The sequence below is a fragment of the Talpa europaea genome, assembly GCF_964194135.1.
Source record: "Talpa europaea genome assembly, chromosome: 5".
Classification (NCBI taxonomy): Eukaryota; Metazoa; Chordata; class Mammalia; order Eulipotyphla; family Talpidae; genus Talpa; species Talpa europaea.
In genome coordinates, this window is record NC_140071.1 from 82,184,578 (window position 1) to 82,200,792 (window position 16,215).

The 16,215-nt window shown below is 37.3% G+C and overlaps 1 protein-coding gene across 2 annotated transcripts in view; it reads right to left on the minus strand.

Moving 5' to 3' along the window:
• BMPR1B (bone morphogenetic protein receptor type 1B) overlaps positions 1-16,215 on the minus strand; it is a gene marked incomplete at both ends in the record, with an annotated part of 143,980 nt that overhangs the window by 21,146 nt on the left and 106,619 nt on the right. For both annotated transcript variants that reach the window (XM_084233860.1, XM_084233861.1), the window contains 2 exons: positions 3,850-3,988; positions 5,178-5,274. In XM_084233860.1, coding sequence (XP_084089986.1) covers positions 3,850-3,988; positions 5,178-5,274 — 236 coding nt within the window. The remainder of the gene's footprint in view (positions 1-3,849; positions 3,989-5,177; positions 5,275-16,215) is intronic.

Genomic DNA, 16,215 nt, shown 5'->3' on the forward strand with positions numbered 1-16,215 from the left:
AGTCTTCCACCACATCACACCCTGCTCTCCTCACCCCTGTTCTCTATTTTTCCCCTCCCTCCCTCTATATTTATTTTTAAAAATGTATATTTATTTACAGATGCTGCAAAGCATTGGTTGTGTAAATCTATGGAACATTTCCTAATATAAACAGCTTTGCATCAACTTCTTTTCTAATGATAATATATCTTCTTATAAGTTGATTAAAATACTGAGGGTATTGACAATACTCAACAGAAGAAAAACTTATCTCAAAGATAAAGTGTCCCTAAATTTATAGTTAGAAATTTAAAATATATGCCTATTTTGAGATTTATTCTAACATCTAAAGACCTGAAAACATAACCTCAAGTGTTTTAAAACTATGTGACTTGAATTTTATTTGAATTAGCAAATGTTTCTGGTCTTTCTATAATGCCTAAACATTCACGCTATATTTTATTCTTTTATAACTCTTTTGAAAGTTTGAATGTATAAATGAAATGCCTCTAAGATACAATCACTGTAACTGTGATTCCAAAAGGAAAAGAATCATTTCATGTAAACTGGGTATAACTGCAGGTATAAGGATTTATAAGGAGTTACTGTTATTCAAGAAATGCCATCTTATCTAGTAATCATATATCCACCAGTCTCTAATGTGTGTCCAGGTATATATATGGATATAGGAAAACATGCAGCGGTGAAAAATGTGCTGCCCTTTCTCTGTGTCCCTAAATCAGCCCCCCCCACACACACACAGACATGCAAATATGCTATTTAAAATAATTTGCTTAATAGGTTGAGTTACTAGTACACTGGAAAGATTTTTCACATGATTCCTCACTTGAGTGGTTAAATGTTAAATAAGAATATTCACAAGATCTTTTATGTGATCTTTTGCTCCTTTTTCAAGGTTAGGTAAATAGAGTATAAATAAATATGCCATATATTGTTCATATATATATAGATATCTATTAATATTTAGCAATATAAACCTGTTTATAAGATATATATGTATATATAAAATATAAAAGAAGACACACACTATCTTAATTTTTACCACCATCCTATGATAGTCCTTCCTTGAAGAATTTATATTTAAAGTCACTTAGTAAACAGGAGGTCCAAGTATGTGTATGCTCTCACACACACACACACACACATACACACACGACATGAATTTTTCCCTGATGTTAATGAAATAAATAACAAATCAGTATTAAGGCAGGATAGATAATATTTGGAGAAAATATCACATACTTCTGCATTTTAAACTTAAAAATCAAATTTTTAAAATTTTTTTTTAAAGATGTATTTATTCATGCATACAAGAACTAGGGTACAGACCAGATGTGTGGGAGAGTGAGAGGATTCACCAGAGACAAAGCGGGGAACAGAACAGGCAGAATGACTGAAATACACTACTGAGGGGAGCAGCAGGCAAGACAGGAGAGGTCTGCCCTGCCATGTGGGATTCTCGCCAGCCGGCCCAGATTAAACTGCTGCTGCAGAGGCTGCATGTGGACAGCTTCAGAGCACTTTGCTCAACTGCCTGCACCACCAGGAGAAGCCCTAAAAATCAAATCTTAAAACAAGATCTGAAATCTATAATACTGTAACTTTTTGTTTAGTGTTTTATATAATCCTTCTTCCCATGTAGCCCCTATGAAACACATTTCTTTGTTTTATTTAATTACCACTTAGTTAACATTTCATAAATGCTGTGGCACAAAATCTAAGGCAGAGCATCTGCACTGAATTCTGGCTTATTAGTACACCAGCTAGTTCGCCTGCTGCGTCCAGGTCCTCTGATATACAGGCATACAGTTCCAGTCACACCTCACAGCACTGCAATGAGCATGAAATGAGATCATATTGTTAAGACCATTGTTTGGCCAGGATAGGAATCTGGAATCTGGCTGCTCTACATCATTAGATGGTATAAGCTGATGGCTATTTTTATTTTGGTCTCTATATTACCTAATATAGAAATAATAGTTATTTTATAGATATTAAAAGTTGTAATTGAAACAAATTCTTGAACAATCCCTGGAGTCACTCAGGTACCCTACCAGGAATGCATGTAGTTCCACTCTGAAGGAGGTGAGTCCACCTCAATGTAGACACAGATACACTACAACCAATTATAATGCTATTTTAAACTGCTACATTGCTACTATAAGCAAAAGTTACAAACAAAAGACAGATAGGCTTAGTCTGAGGTAAACTATCATGGATAGAAAGTGTGTGATAACAGGCCATGAGCCCTAAGTGTGAGGCACTCTCCAGAAAGCCATTGCATTCCATAAAATATAGTGTGCAGTCACTCATATTTCTGAAACAATTTCTCAAGGCTGATGCTCAGGAAGCAGGTGGGGAGAGGAAAGCTGGGCAGGAAGACTGCACTTAGATGTGTGCACAGCCACTAAGAAAAGATCCATGAATACTAAGGAACACTGCAATGGCCTATCCAGGGAGCTAACACAGTAAGGTCAAATATTTTAGAGAGACAGTCCTCAGTTATGATAGATGTGGGTTAGAAAGAGTCAAAAACAGAGGTGCCAATTCCAAGAGCACAGGCATCTGACTTAATACCAAGGGGATTTTAATATTTGTACTTTGCTTTTTTAAAAAAGTGTAACAGTACAGCTTTTTAAACATGAAAGTTGTAGTTGCTACTTATTAAATTATAAGAATAAACAATCAAGTAATTTGCTAGTAAGAATTTAATACATTAAAAAAAAATCCTAAATAGCAGAGCTTTGGCAGGGATGATGTCACAAATTGTTTACTGTCTGGTCTATGACCTCAAGGGAGGTATCAGCCAAAGAGCACAAAGTTCCATTTATGCAAGACAAATAACTCCAAGATATCTACTGTACAGCACAGTGCCTACAGTTGAACAAAAGCATATTTTATTCTTGAAAATTCCCTTAGATCAGATCTCATGTTCAGTGTTCTTGTTGTTAAAATACAGTAATAGCTAGCTAAAGAGGACAAAAGGAACTTTGGGGGGCAATGGGCATGGACGTGGCATAGACTGTGGTGATGGTTTCATAGATACATACATAATTTCTAAACTCTTTAATTTGTATATTTTAGACATATGCTAGTTTTTATCAATTAAAAATGTTATAAAATGAATTCATGTCTTGAGATTCAAGAAAAATGTTACTTTTCAGTACTAAGTAGAATGTAACTAAAGGAAATAAGCAAACAAGATATCAAAGACTACAAAATTAGGAAAATCAATTGAAGATACTACTAAGGAAAATAGTTCTTATTAAAATTGCTGCTTTCATCTCAGATCCAACAATCTTTCTGCATGGTCCATAAAAGAGCAAACACTTTTTTCACTAAGCAAGTGTCTTGGAGTCAGTATGTATTTTTTTCAGGTTTGGGAGTGCTGACCATCAGAAAATGAAACATCTCCTGAATGGAAATTCAGGATGTCCTTTCACCCTGAAATACACACCATCCATTTGAAAAGAAGTCTCCTTTCCTGTAGAAGGATTCAGATCTTCACTGGTTGTAATACTTTGTCTTCAAAAGTAATATGAAAATGCAGTAATACTATCCTTACTGAAAACAGGGGGAAGCTACCCTGTTTAAAGTTTTGTAATGTGATTTTACCAGAACATCTGAGGGTCTGCATTGTAACCATATACTTAAACATTAGAAAACAATCAGCTTATCCCAACATGTCAAAATGTTATCAGAATCCTTTATCTGAGATCTACTGTCTGACTGTACTGCACAGCACTTTCTCTTTGTTCGCTGTCCACTGCAGTAAAATGAAACCTGTATTTATTGACAATTTATCTCAGAAGACACCTCCTTTCAATTCAAAAGATGTTTTTCTCATACCAGCAGAGGGAGGCCTGATCCACTTCCTGAGCTTTGGGATTGCTCAATCAAGTCTCTCAGGGACTCTCCAGGAGGGATGTATGTTTCATCCTGTTCTAACCCAATGCTGTAACGAGGTCTGGTTTCTTGTCTTTTATACCTAAAGATGCATAAAGATCATTTTAGACACTGAATTAAAATGAGTAGGGAAAAACAGCAGAGAAAACAGTAATCACACCAGATTTTATTTTAGCACATAAATACAATGTAAGCTAAATGTCTAGCATTCATCGTGCTTAGTTATAATTTCCAACATACAAATCATAATTATTTTGCTTACCTATTTTTCAAAGTAAATTATGAGTTTTTATATAGTCCGAACCATTTACCATTTTTCTTCTCTATTCCTTTCTTTTATATATATATATTTTAATTTTTTACATCATCGTTCTTTTTTTTTTTAAGATTTATTTATTTATTTATACAAGCACTGGATAGAGTCAGAAGTGCGGGAGGGTGAGAGAATTCACCAGAGCCAGAGCGGGGAGCAGAGAAGGCAGAAGGACCAAAGTCCACTGCTGAGGGGAGCAACGGGCAGCAGGAGAGGTCTGCACGCCATGTGGGACCCTCCTCCTGTGGCCGGGGAGCAGCCAGGGATCGAACTGGCGCTGCAGAGGCTGTGGACAGCTTCGCAACCCAGCGCTCAACCGCTGCGCCACCGGGGAGGCCCTCAATCTTAATTTTAAATGGTTTTTGTAGACTAATAGCCTCGAACTAGAAATGTATGATTTATTTCAATCATCTTCCATTTGCAGAAGAATGTCATAAATAGTATCACAAAAGGCAAATGGTAAGAATTTATATTTTACAAACTAGGAAATTTTTAAATGATTAAAAATAATTTTATAACTACCTTCATTTAATATAGTAAGAACTTATTTTATCTTGCTAATTAATCTATAAAAAATATTTACAATCTTTCAATACATAGGGGAAATTCTAAGCTTATGATAAAAGGAATTATAAAGAGATTCTAAGTTTTACACAGTCATTTCTCGGGCATGAATCAAACCTCAGGAGCAACTGAGTTCCTGAATTCTCCAATTGCCCTCATTTTTTTAGGATGGAACTTATTTGGGTGATTTTGATATCTGTAGCTAAATGAAGTAGGTATCTATACATAACTTCATTAGAACAAATGCATATAAATAGCAATTGGTATTATCATTGAAATCAAAGATTCTAATTAGGTCAAAGAAAGCTGTGGTGGAAAATGTCAGCAGGTAGAATAGTTGAATTAAGAAGTTATCATAAACTCAACACTTTACATCTACATGTTTGCAACTTACCTGAAGTAACAGAATAAAATGATAAGAACCAATAGCAAACTACAGACAGTCACTGATATAAGTAAGGCCTTGTGGTGTATAGGTCCATCAACAAAATCTGAAATTAAAAAATAAAGAAAACTATAATATAGAGAGTATTTTTTCACTTAAAAATTAGGAAGCAATCCTATCCTAAAAGTGCTTGTTAATAAGCTCCATATGCAAATTGTGAGAGATCCCAAATCATCATTGTTTTAGGCACTCATTTAGAGAGCAAGCATTTCTAGAAGAAATTCTTCAAACTGTTACTTCTGGAAGGAATAAGACTAATATATGATAGACACACAGAATATACACAAATGTAAATTGACCAAGGCTCCTAACGTAGATAGCTTATCTTTCTTAGTAGGTAGTTTATCCTTAGTATCTTTATTTATAGGCTTTTTCTCCTGTTGTTTCTGGGGCATTCTGTATCATGAATTTAATATAAAACTAATCTACATTTGTCTATATAAAACACAAAGCCATCTAATGATGAGGCAAAGGAAAAAAACGTCTTAAAAGGCTGTCAAACATAGAAAATAAAGGAGTGCATCACTTTAAACAAAGAAGCCCTTCAAAACATACAGCTTAATTTTTTAGAAATGCATATTTTTATTTACTTATGCAAACAAGAGCTGGGTACAGGCCAGAGATGCAGGAGGGTGAGTGGATTCACCAGAGACAGAGTGGGGAGTACAACAGGCAGATTGACTGAAATACACTGCTGAGGGGAACAGTGGGCAAGACAGGAGAGGTCCGCTTCACCATGTGGGTTGTTCACTGGCCAGCCGGGGATCGAACTGTTGCTGTAGAGGCTGCGGATTGCTTGACAGTATGGTACTTACCCCCTTGTGCCACCAGGGAGGCCCAAAAAATGCATATTTTAAAATAATGGTTACGTTCTAGCTAAGAATTGTGATTCCTTTATAGAGCAGATTATTAAATACTGTTCACTGTTTTTTTTTTTTTTTAAAGATTTATTTATTTATTTATACAAGCACTGGGTACAGTCAGAAGTACAGGAGAGTGAGAAAAATCACTAGAGCCAGAGCTGGAAGCAGAACAGGCAGGAGGACCGAAATACACTGCTGAGGGGAGCAGTGCAGGCAGGAGAGGTCTGCGAACCACGTGGGACCCTCGCCGATGGCTGGGGATTGAACCAGTGCTGCAGAGACTGCGGGCAGCTTCGCAGCCCAGCGCTCAACCACTGCGCCACCGGGGATGCCCTGTTCACTTTGTTTTACCTCCAGTCCTTGCTGCATCAATTTAATTATAGCATGACTTTAAGTAAGAACAACTTAGAGAGATTTATAAAAAGGCATATTTACTGACTTTAACTACAGAGACTTTTATTTAAAATATTTTATTTACAGTCATTCCAGGTGATTTACAATATCTGGTGGTCTCTGGAACATATTTTGAGAAAACTAACCAAAATCAGTCACACATACTAACAGTGTCAGCACCATTTTTATAAAGGGTATGATATTTCCCTGAGAGAGTGATTACTTTATTGAATTTTGAAGGTAATTATTTCAATTTATGACTTAGGTTATTATGGCCAAGAGGTTTTCCAAATTGTGTTGTGTGATTTTAACTTTCTGACTACCTAAAATATTTTGACTAGAAAGCTATCACACTAAATGTAACTTTTTTCACTCAAAATTAGCATATGTTCCATTAAGAAAAACTGAAAAGCATGAACTAACTAATAAAACATAACTAAATTATCACTACATCACTATTTAGGAAAACTACTAGTAACATTTTATTGTATGCCTTTGTAGTTTCATTTCAATGAACAGAAAATATTTCACATGAAAAGCATTATATTCACCATCTCCTCAGCAGCATTGCTAACAGCCTAAAAATGGGAGCAATCCCAATGTCTAGCAGCAATAAATGCATAAATAAAATGTGGTGTACTATTTTACCATTGGAAAGGAAGGAAACTACATATCAATATGATCAACATGGATCAATCTTGAAGACATGATGTTAAATGAAATAAGCTAGTAACAGAAAGGCAAACAAACACTGAATAATTACATTTATAAGAGATGCTTATGTAACAAGTGGTCCCCAGGGAAAGGGGAGGTTTCAGATTTCTTGCCCCACCCAAGGGAGGATGTAGTTGAGCAGGGAAAGGAGCTAAGAAGAGCCTGGGTAGGAAGAACGATGGAGAGTCAGGAGACCTAGAGGAGGCACATGGAGCAGAGAGACGTGAAAAAGTAGCACTTGTATTTTGGTCTTGGACTGATTGAAACAGATGTGGATGAGAGACCTGTGGGCTGGTTAACAATGGCAGCTTTTATCTTCATTTTGATTTGGCTCCTTTTCTCCCAGACTTGTCTGGCTGTTTCTGACCCTTTCCTAGGGGTCCCCACCAGAAGGTGCCCTAGACTTGTGGCAGGCTCTCGGGCCTCAGTGGCCCTGCTTTGAGCCAACTCTGCTTGGCTGGGCATTTACCCAGGAGGGCATGGGGAACTTCAGATACTAGATTTGGAAACTAAATTCCTTGTCTTTGTTGCACAGTAATTGTATTAAAGTTCCTTTCCATTAAAGATCTTCTGCACTAGAATATGTTTTGTCTCCATGCAGTGAATGGCAGAACCTATTTAGAGTGCACAGGTTTGGAGATTCTGGGGTTCCCCTCACCCTGCCCTGTAATACTTAGTGTAGCCAAACCTAAAGACTAAATGTTGAATGTTAGATTCAAGGAACTAGGGAGAGGGAAATGGAAAGGAAATCCTTAATGGGTGCAGAGTTAAATTTATACAAGATGAAAAGAGCAAATGAGATAGATGGTTGTGATTTTTGCACATTATGATTTTTGCAGTTTATACAACTGAACTGTATACTTAAAAAACAATTAAGATGATAAGTTCTGTTACATGATTTTACCACAACAAAAAAGGCCTTGGGCCACCCTGGTGGTGCAAGGTGTTAAGCACAGTGCTGTGAAGCTATCCACAGCTTCTACAGCACAATTTCAATCCCCAGCCAGCCAGGGAGGTGACTCACATGGCTCATCAGACCTCTCCTGTCTCGCCTGCTGCTCCCCTCAACAGTGTATTTCAGTCAATCTGCCTGTTCTGCTCCCCACTCAGTCTCCGGTGAATCCTCTCATCCTCCACACCTCTGGCCTGTACCCCAGTTCTTGTATGCATAAATAAATCTTTTAAAAAAAGGCTTTATAACATATATTGATTTATAACTAAATTGTTTTCATTTATAATAATGGAACATTTTCCAAAATAATATTTTTTACATGGAACATAAATTTTAAAGACTACATAATACAAACATACATTCTAATTAGAAAGTCAATCTTCTTTTGTATATGTATGAGATTGCAAATATCTTGCTATAAAATATCTTTGCTATAATAAATTCAGTGATGAAAACTCTTACAGTATATCTTTGCACATAAAATGATTATTTCCTTAATCTATATTTATAGGCGTGGAATTATGAATTCAAATAATGATTGTTTCAAGGCTTTTATTATATGTTATAAAAAAATCTCTTTTAGGGCCTCCCCTGGTGACGCAGCCATTGAGCGCTGGGCTGCGAAGCTGCCCACAGCCTCTGCAGCACAGGTTTGATCCCTGGCCAGCCAGTGAGGGTCCCACATGGAGCGACAGACCTCTCCTGCTGGGCCCGCTGCTCCCCTCAGTAGTGTATTTTATCAGTCTGCCTGTTCTGTTCCCCGCTCTGGCTCTGGTGAATTCTCTCACCCTCCCATGCTTCTGACTGTACCCAGTGCTTGCATAAATAAATAAATAAATCTTAAAAAAAAAAGAGATTTATTTATTTTAAAAAATCTCTTTTAAAGGATTATAAGAGTTTCTATTTCACCATCAATGTAGATATATGTTTTTATTATTTGGAAATAATTTCAGCCTTACAGAAAACCTGTAGGAATAAGATATACTAATATTCTCTTCACAGAGAATTTCCAATTTTTTTTTATTTTATTCTAATTCTCTTGCTTTCTCCATGTGTGTATACCTATGTCTTTATAAAATAAATATTTATATATAGAATGCACATTTATGTTTTTTTTATTTGTTTGTGTGTGTGTGTGATTTGTGAATCACTTCAAGTTCCAAGCATAAAGTCCCTGCTCGTGCACACTTGGCAGTGTACTTCCTAAGGAAAATGACATTGTCTTATCAAGTGGTAATACAATATCCAAATCAGAAAAATACCATGAAAATATATATTTGAAATAAATCTTACTTGAAATATTTCACAAAGTTTGAATTATTACAAAATAATATCTACAGACTCTAATACTTTGTTTTTTGACCATAGTCTTGTTTATGGTCAACGTTATAATTTACTTAGCAATCCAAAGTACATGTTAATAACTATTTATGATCTATGGTATATCAGGGTGGTCCCCAGGAAAAGGGAAGGTTTCAGGTTTCCTGCCCACCCAAGGGGAAGTTGTTGCTGAGCAGGAAGAAGGAGAAGCTGGAGAGGACACTGGGGAAGGGAGCATAGAAGGACAGGGAGTGAAAAGGAGACCCTGCAGAGGCACATAGAGCAGAAAGACATGTGAAGAACCTGTGCTTGCTTCTTGGCCTTGGACTTGTATCAGAGACTTGGGAAACAGGGAACAGAAACACTTAAAACAGACATGGGTGAGAGATCCATAGGGAGGCTAACAATGGCAGCATTTATCTTCATTTTGAATTTGTTCTTTTTCTTCTAGACTTGTCTGATGTCTTCTGTCTCTTTCCTATGGGTCCCCACCAGGAGGTGCCTTAGGCTTGTGACAGGCTTATGGGTCTCAGCGGTCCTGCTTTGGCTGGACAAAGGCATGGGTAACTTTGGGTGCTTTATTTGAAGACTATATTATTTTCCTTCTCTTTATTGCACACTAATTGTATTAAAGTTCCTTTCCATTAAAAGTCTTACATACTAGAGTACGTTCTGTCTTGATGCACAGAATGGCAGAACCTCTTTAGAGCAGGCAGATTTGGGGAAACCAGGATGCCCCTCACCTTGCCCTGTAACAATGCTACTTGCAAAATATTAATGAAATAGGTGCTCATCTGCAAAGACTAAATGAGAGACTATTAAAAATGTTTTATATTAACAAATTCAGAAACACTGCCAATGATCCAGAAAAAAAGGAATTCAGCATCAGGAGTCTTTACGGTTTATGTTGAAAAGGCATTCACACTTTAACATCATTAACGGGAATCATTTATCATTAGCACAAGCACTGTCTGAAAAGTGTTGCTTTTTGTATCTTGAAAATAATTTGTAGTGTCCTACAAGTAAGCAGACTAAGACTTCATACAATGAATTTTCTTAGTAAAATTATCCCTCCCTTATGTCATAGACAAAGTAAACAATAAACCCAAGGTAATTCAGTGTTCAGACATTCAAAGGCATACAAATACCAGGGCACACGTATGAGCAAAGATTGCCATTAGAAAGTTAAAACACATTAAGAATTTTAAGGATAACGAAAGTAAAAGCCTGACAAATTCAAAGAGAACTTTGGATTCTCGAGTTAAAACTAAACAAACTACTTAAGCACAACATATTTCAGTATATGAATGCAGAGCACTTTTTCATTCAAGTGATATAATTTTACAAAAACTCAGTTTCACTGCCTTTCACTTTTCCATGTAAATGCAAAATACTCTCTGAACCATAAATACCACATTTATTACTCATCTTACTAGATTTCTAATTATGAGAGAAATGAGATCACAAAGGATCTCAGGGATTATGACCTTACCATTAAGCCAGCACCCCTTCTTTTCTTTGATGATTTAGGGCTCACACCTATTCATAGGTATATTATCACACCACACCCACCTCTCAAGAACCTATGATTTTCTATCATACTCCATTGGCATCAAGCCCTTTTTGTAAGGATAACATTACCTTCCTTTTTCCTTTTCTTTGACCCTATTATCCTTCCCCCTGCAGCCTTATCTACTACCCCCTTGTCTTCTGTCATCAATGGTTGATTCTTATCAATAAAACTTTTGTTTCTGTTAGTCATATTTTAATCTGCCATTACTTGTGCTCAAAGCATTAACAATGTAAACATTCAAGTCACTGCCAGAGTCCCTGAAAGCAAACACTTGCAGATACAATATCAGGAAAAAGAACAGAGCCCAGGGTTTCTCTCTGGCAGACACCTTTCTGCTTGTACTGTCACTCCCACATCTCAGGGAAATAGAATAAGGATTCTCTAGGGAAATCCGTTTCACTCTGAGAGGCAAGTAAGAATCACTAGCAGTTTCCTAACAAAATATCATTCTGTCACTACTTGTCTCCTCTCTGATGATTAAGTGGTTTGTAACTGCTTCAAATGTGTGACTTTTTATAAGGCTACATGAGGATTCATAATTTCTAAAAGAAATAGAAGAATAAATTATATAGCAAGATAGAATCTTGGCAATGAACACTTTTGCAAAAACATCCTCACACTTGTTCCACATATTATAATCATGGATAAAGTGGAGATATCTTTCTATCAATGGAGCACAAAAGCAAGTTCTCAGAGGATTTTATTCAACAGATAATGTAACAGGGTGGTCCCCAGGAAAAGGGGAAGTTCCAGGTTCCCTGCCCCACCCAAAGGAGGATGGAGCTAAAGAGAAGAGAAGAAGGTGCAGAGGAGACTGGAAGGAAGCAGGATGGAGAGCCAGAAGGAGACCTGGAGGAGGCACAGGGAGCAGTAGACATGTGAAGAAATTGCTCTTGCCTTTTGGTGGTGGACTGGTTGATACAGATGTGGGTAAGACTTGGGGGAGATGACAATGGCGGTTTTCATCTTGATTTTGATTTAGCTCTTTTCCTTCCAGACTTGTCTGGTTGTTTCTGATCCTTTTCTGTGGGTCCCCACTGAAAGGTGCTTTAGACTCCCGGGAGCTTTTTCGGCTTTGCTCTGGGACAATCACCTTTGGGTGGACTTTTACCCATGAGGGGATGGGTAACTTTGGGTGCTTGATTTAGAAACTATATTTTTTGCCTTTTCTGTATCGTTCACTAATTGTGTTAATGTTCCTTTTCATTAAAATCTCATGTTTTGTGTTGATGCGGCAGATGGCAGAACCTATTTAGATCAGGCAGGTTTGTGGGGTCTGGGGTGCCCCTCTCCCTGCCCTGTAACAATAATACTGAACAAATAACCAACTTTCATCATATATTGGTATTGCCTCTTATAGAAATCTAGAAATAAATTCACTTTAAGAATAAAAACATAATATTCTAGTTATTTTCAAGTATAAAATACTTAGGCTTATATATCCTGATAAAAAAGCAGGTTAAGACAATTTTTATAAAGATTACTGAGTTAAAAGGAGTATCTTTAAATTCCTTTTATCTGTCTCAAATACAATGTTACTAGAAATCCAATTAATTAGTAACTGAACATTTCCAGAAAAGTGAGAGAAACTCCCTCACAAGGAATTTACCTCAGATACATCTACTGGCTGAGATTGCCATGAGCATAATATCTGCATCAGAAAGAAATGCTTGTTCTTATCTTTGCATTCTGCTATAGAAAATAGGGGGATGTTTCACTGGCCAAATATCTGTTACTTGTGGAGCTTAATATGTACTTGCCAATAAATATGTGATAGCATTTTAAAACAAACATGTGGGCCTCATCTGGTGGTGCAGGCAGTTGAGCACAGCACTGTGAAGCTGTCCGCAGCCTCTGCAGCACGGGTTTGATCCCGGGCCAGCCAGGGAGCTGCCCACATGGCATAGCAGACCTCTCCTGTCTCGCCCGCTGCTCCCCTCAGCAGTGTATTTCAGTCCATCTGCTTGTTCTGTTCCCCACTCTGTCTCTGGTGAATCTTCTCACCCTCCCGCACCTCTGTACCCTGGTTCTTGTATGCATGAATAAATAAATCTTTTTAATAAAAATAAATAAAATCAACATGTAAGGGGCCTCCCTGGTGGCGCAAGGGGTTAAGCACAGCACTATGAAGCTATCCACAGTCTGCAGCATGAGTTCGATCCCTGGCAGACCAGGGAGCTACCTGCATGGCGCAGCAGACCTCTCCTGTCTCACCTGTTGATTCCCTCAGCAGTGTATTTCAGTCAATCTGCCTGTTCTGTTTCCCACTCTGTCTCTGGTGAATCCTCTCACCCCCCGCACCTCTGGCCTGTACCCCAGTTCTTGTATGCATAATAAATAAATCTTTAAAAAAAACATGTAAGTTGCTGAGAAAATATTTTTTAATTGAATAAGAAAAGATTCAATAAGGCAATTTTTAACTTTGAAAACCATATATTAATAATTGGCTTAAATGTCATTAAATTTACCATATTTTAAAACAGAATGTAATTTTAGATGTTTTCTGTGAAATGTCTGAGTAATCACCATATTCAAACTCATAAACTTGTATCTACTTGAAAAAAATATATAAACTTTATTTCTGTCTGTTAAATCCAAATTAAAAGATTTCATTTAATAAAGCAAGTGATTGTGTACATTTAATTCTAACACCTACCTACCACTTCTTTAATTGCTCACTTAAAAAATAAACAAAAAAAGTGACTATAATAAATAATTTTGGAGGAAAAGAAAAATACCTCATTAAATTCTCTTGCAGAAACCATTTTCCAAGAGGACATTTTACTTATAATATTTTGGTCAATCATGGACTGAGAGTCTGAGCCTCATAACTTCTCTCAGCTCCTTCCTCACTAATTCTACAGGCAAGAAGCAGATGCCAGGGTGCTACTTCTCCCTAGAACTCTCTCCACCAAAATAGACATTTCTTCCAACTCTTGGCACCAGTGTAGTGTTGCTGGGCTGCCCAAGTTGTACTTTATCATTTATGGTGCTGTAGAAGCATGTAACATAATTACGTTTCATATTTCCTCATTCAGGAGAAAGAGTTATCCTAGAGTATTCTGCTTTTCTGGTACTATAACAAGAATAAGCAAAGCAAAAGGACAACTAATATTCCTAAAAGAATTTAAATTTTGTTCTGGTTACCATTCATATTTTTGTTTTGAAAGAGAAGATAATAAAATTCCATGGACATAATTCACTATACATTAATACATATTTATTGAATGTGATTGTATAGCTCCAATTTCCTGCTAAATTAACCTATCTTGAAAAAATGAGACTGAGGAAACACCAGACCAGTAAAAAATAAAAAAAAAAAAAAAGTTTTCTTGTTTATTTCCTTTAAAAAAAAATAGGACAGTTTATTTGCTTTTTACATTTGTTAATTCTCTGATATCTAATGAAAGAACCTCACCTAAGCCTGTTATTATTTTGTACCTAGTAATACAGATCTTTAGTGATAAGGTTAATTAACGTTTTTGGAACAGCAACTGGTTAGGAATAAGAACAAAAATATATGGTGAGTTAGATTTTTCAGCCCTTTAGCTGTTTAATAAAGCTGCTTTATAGTAATCTGCTATATAGATTTATAATAACCTACTATAATAATATAATTTATTAAGCAACAGCTAGTACAGGAGTTTTCAAAATGTGGTATCTGGATCACAAACCTCAACCTCACCTAGGAACTCCTTAGACATGCTAATTATGGCAGTACACCCAGATCTAATGTATCAGAAAACCTAGGTGGGGTTGTCATGCACCTCAACTTTAGAAACCACTGGCCTAGCACACTACTGGAACTTAAGGTTATATTAGAAAGAAGAAAGAAAGAGAAAGCAGTGTGAAGGAAGTAACCTAACAACAAATTATAAGAATTAGCCTCGGCCACCTGAGGAGGGTCCCACGTGGTGCGCGGACCCCTCCTGCCGCCCTCTGCTCCCCTCAGCAGTGTGCTTCTGTCCTTCTGCCTGCTCTGCTCCCCGCTCTGGCTCTGGTGAATTCTCTCACCCTCCCGCGCTTCTGACTGTACCCAGTGCTTGTATAAATAAATAAATAAATCTTTAAAAACAAACAAAAAAAAAAAACTATGTGTCTGAGAAAAATCTAATTGTGCAGGGAAGTAAAATAAACCTAAGACTTTGAAGTAACCATATTGTTTATCAGTTGTTATGTGAAATGGCTAAATACTGAAAAAAGAGAGGGATTCTACATCCTGCTGGTAATGACTCCTCTGGCCTGACTGTATGTCAGGGCCACCTCAGAGGTGGGAGTCAACAAAATAGTAATCTTAGCTTACTGTATAGAAGCCTCATGGTGACAAGTAAAGAAACTCCCAGAAATGTTCACATTTCAATTTCACCCTTGTCATGTTTATGAGCTGCTAGAAGAAAAGAAACATTAACAGCCTGACTGCATGTCCACATCTACAGAATAAAAGATGCAAATAAGCTTTGGCCCTTATATCTTCCCATATACTCAAACACCTATATTTGTCTTACAGTTGACTTTGTAAGATAAAGGAGTTACACTGAAACTTACAAAGTGTTTTTTTTTTTTTTTTAGTTATCTGAAAATGTTAAAAACTAGTATCATTTTTTAAAATTTTATTTGTTTTTTGCATGGAAGGACTGGGGTGTAGGCCAGGGGTTGCAGGTTGGTGGTGGAGAGCATGAGAGGATTCACCAGTGTAGTGCCAGGAAGGGCACAGAGCAGGATATCTGTTTGGAGCAGACAGGGAAGGGAGAGTTCTGGAGCCCCCGGTGGCATTCTCAGGCTTTCACTGAGCTTTACATGTAGTGTGGCAAACAGGTAAACGGCAGGCAGGGATGCTGGTGGGCCAGGAGGCCCACAAGCCTCCAGGCCCCTGGCAAGTTTTCACCCTGGGCTTCTCTGGCTTTCTTTTCTCCCCTTCTCTCTCCTGCCTCTTCTCCTGCTTCTGGTTCTCTTGGTGACTACAATACTCCTCCCATGGCCCACAGAAGTAAACAACACAACAATGTAACAACTGCAGGTGCCCCATCAGGCAGGGCAATCCTAATGGTGGGAGGGCAGAAAAGCCTGAAAACCATTTACCCTACAACCAGAGACAGAGTGGGAAACAGAACAGGCGAATCCACTGAGATACACTGCTGAGGGGAACAGTGGGAAGACAGGAGAGGTCTGCTG